This window comes from Acyrthosiphon pisum, chromosome X (assembly GCF_005508785.2).
Source record: "Acyrthosiphon pisum isolate AL4f chromosome X, pea_aphid_22Mar2018_4r6ur, whole genome shotgun sequence".
In the NCBI taxonomy this organism is placed as follows: domain Eukaryota; kingdom Metazoa; phylum Arthropoda; class Insecta; order Hemiptera; family Aphididae; genus Acyrthosiphon; species Acyrthosiphon pisum.
The window spans coordinates 112,876,640-112,879,866 of NC_042493.1; the positions used below are offsets into that span (position 1 = coordinate 112,876,640).

The following is a 3,227-nucleotide window of genomic DNA, read 5'->3' on the forward strand; positions in this document are numbered from 1 at the left end:
TTCCACAATTGAGAATGGCGTAGCAGATGTAAATATGGCTCTTGATAATAATTCATCCAAATGGTCCTACAGTTAATAAATTATAAATGATTGATTTATACATTAATTAAAATTGTTAAAAAATATCTACATTATTTAAGTTTTCCAGAATATGAACCTACTTAACATTTTTTAATTTCTTATATAGAAAATACTATAAAAATTGTATTAACTATAAAGCCCCATCTTGGCCTTAAACTGTATTCTATTATTATATAGCTTAAAACTAAAATAGTTATGTTACCTTTTCTCCTCCTTTCATTGTATCTACAAATTTCAGTAAACTCTGATTTTTAAGGGTAATCTGAGGATTTTCAATGGAACTCTGATTTGTATCAGTTATCTGAATAACAGTTTCAGTATTTGGCACAATTTCCAATGAATTTTGATTAATTGCATTTATATTTTCTAGAAAATTAGAATTAAAATAAAAAAATTATTTAAAATATAATATTAAGAACTTTGATTATAGGTAATAATTTAATTTATAAATATTAAAAATATACATTTAGGTACCTACATACATTTTTCTGTAAATTTATATTTTATATTATGTGAATTTTGGATATTAATATTATCAATTCACAAAAGTATAATGAAATAATGATTATTATAGGTAATTATGACAACAGAAAATGTTAAATCTTTTAGTAATAATTAAATAAACTTACTATGGTTAAACTTTGATTTGTTAGGCGACAATAAAGATTTTGAAATACACTGTGGAACTTCTTTACACTCGTTTTTAATGTGCACTGTCATTCTTGTTACATTTTCTTTATAATTTTTATTACAATATCTGCACGCATATCTTTCTTTTCCTTCAATTTCTACTTTTGTGTAGCACCTTTTTTTGATTTCTTTCGGCTTCATTATTTTAGTACATTAGAAATTATAATATAAAATATTTTGAACAATGAGAACTAACATAAATTAACAACACAAATAATGAAGCAAAAAATCAGTTATCACTTATCAGTTATCATTAATCAATAATCACATACTATAAATTATTATATAAATATAATTAGGTATACGCAGCGTGAACGGTCGCTGTGGTTGGTAAGTTATTTATAGTGTACAGTGTACTTGTGTTTTGTATACTACGTTCGGGGAATGGATGGAATGGTGATAATTTGAACTGGTTTTACCAAATTCTCGTAATATTAATTAGGTATATTGACGTATCGACTACGGTCTACGGATAACATTAACCTCATAGAAATGTTACTAGTGTTAATGTTCACATAAAAACATTTGAAATAAGTGGTCACTCGATTTTTAGAACGGTAAAAAATATTTACCGGGTAAAAAAAATATCGGTAAAATTTACGTAAATTTACCTTACCGGTAAAATTTACCGGGTAAATTTACCAAGCTCCCATCTCTAATCTTGAATAGGTAGGTTAGGTTAGGTTTGTTTAACAATACCGTACAAAATAATCGTAAGTATAATACAATAATATAATAATAATGTTACTATGATGTTATTATATTATAATGTTTAACTGGGCATCGCTGTTTTCGACCCAAATTGTACCTTTCCCTTTTCGACCAAAACAAAAAGTTCAATAATAATTAATATTATAGCTACCTTAGATCTTTATGTTATACTTATAGAAAATTATTAAATATTTATTATACCTAAGTTGTATAATGTACAAATTCTTCAAGTAAATAAATAATAATTATTATAATAGGTAAAATATGAAATTGTTGTCAATAATTATTAAATATAATAGTACTATGTTTATAATATTATATTTTATTGATATATTTTAAAAATATTTTCAAAATTATATTTGTAATAATTTTACAAATATTATATATTATTTTATTATTTATTATGTCATGCACATTATTATTATATTAATTAATGACAACACTTTATAATATGACAACAGAATATTAATTATTGACAACAATTTTATATCATTATAATTATTATTATTTTTTTATACAACTTAGCCACTTAGGTATAATGCGCGATATTCAATCCATATTTTTATAAATTATTTTTTATTGTATTAATTATAAATTATGTATTTAATATAATACAAATTATTAGATTGAATATTTAAAAATGTTGATCAGTTGTGTTTTTAGACCTAAATATATTAAATATTTAAGTATTTTTAATACTTATTTTTACGTTCAATGTATAATTTATTTATTTCTCGATCTATGTTGATTTTCTAATGATTTTGCGCTTTCCCAAATTGCATTATCAAATTCATTCTTTCCAGAACATAAGGTAATTAATCTATAAAATAATATAATTGGAAGTAAGCAGACATCAACTATCTAAATATAAGTTAGAAGTTTCAAAATTTACTTTGTAATCATCAAATAAATATGCAATTCACGATTAGTAACACTATCGGGATCAACTCTTAGCATATCTAGAAAATAATTTTCAATCACCTAAATAAAAAATAAAAGTGGATTAATGAATTATGTAATTTCACAATAACTTAATATTTGGTAATAGTATTGTAACGTGGTCAGATATATTTTTACCGTAGCTCGGGAGCACGAATGGTATTAGGATCTTAATATTACAAATAAATAACGATTGGTCTAAACTATTATTAATACAAACACATTTATTATTACTTACAATATACGAACAAAGTTACCAAAAATGTAGGATTGTACGGAGTTCAGGTGCGCGTGATTGGAACTTCCAAAGAAGGCTATAATTTATCTAACACACATATACAACGCTATTAACGAAATACATTCCAGAATAATGGAAATGGGCCCAAATTATCATGTTTCTCAAACCAGGAAAACCACCTGACAATGTCGCATCATACCGACCGATATCACTCCTTCCAAGCAGGGCCTTGCACCCGAATTAACCCGAACCCCTAACACCCCTAAACACCCTTAAAAAATCAAACACCCGAAACCCATATAACCCGAATGATTCAGTTTTCAAAACACCCGTATTAAACCAAAACCCATATAAAACATTCGGGTTAACCCGAAACCCGAATAATTTTGATTATTACAAACTCTTCATATGATATATCATTTTGTATGTATTTCTTGTGGTGAGTTCGATTCTGTAGTTAGTTGTTTAATAATAATAATAAATTGTAAACAATCTTACAATCAATCACAGGTAAATTCAATAATTATTCTCTTGAAAATATAATCCAATAAAATCTTTTTATACCTAA

General features: G+C 25.0%; 1 protein-coding gene across 1 annotated transcript; it reads right to left on the reverse strand.

Moving 5' to 3' along the window:
• Positions 1-6: 6 nt before the first annotated feature.
• LOC115033368 lies at positions 7-1,425 on the reverse strand. The gene is made up of 2 exons (XM_029485745.1): positions 711-1,425; positions 7-447 (listed from the first exon to the last, which is right to left on the reverse strand). Exons 1-2 carry the CDS (start codon positions 910-912, stop codon positions 275-277), a joined length of 375 nt encoding a protein of 124 aa, XP_029341605.1. The 5' UTR covers positions 913-1,425; the 3' UTR covers positions 7-274.
• Between the last annotated feature and the right edge of the window lie 1,802 nt (positions 1,426-3,227).

Excerpts from the sequence above, each read along its gene's own strand:
- LOC115033368 (XM_029485745.1), bottom strand. The coding sequence starts at position 912 with ATGAAGCCGAAAGAAATCAAAAAAAGGTGCTACACAAAAGTAGAAATT. Across the intron at positions 448-710 it reads CAAATCAAAGTTTAACCATA|AAAATATAAATGCAATTAAT; the intron begins GTAAGTTTATTT and ends CTAATTTTCTAG.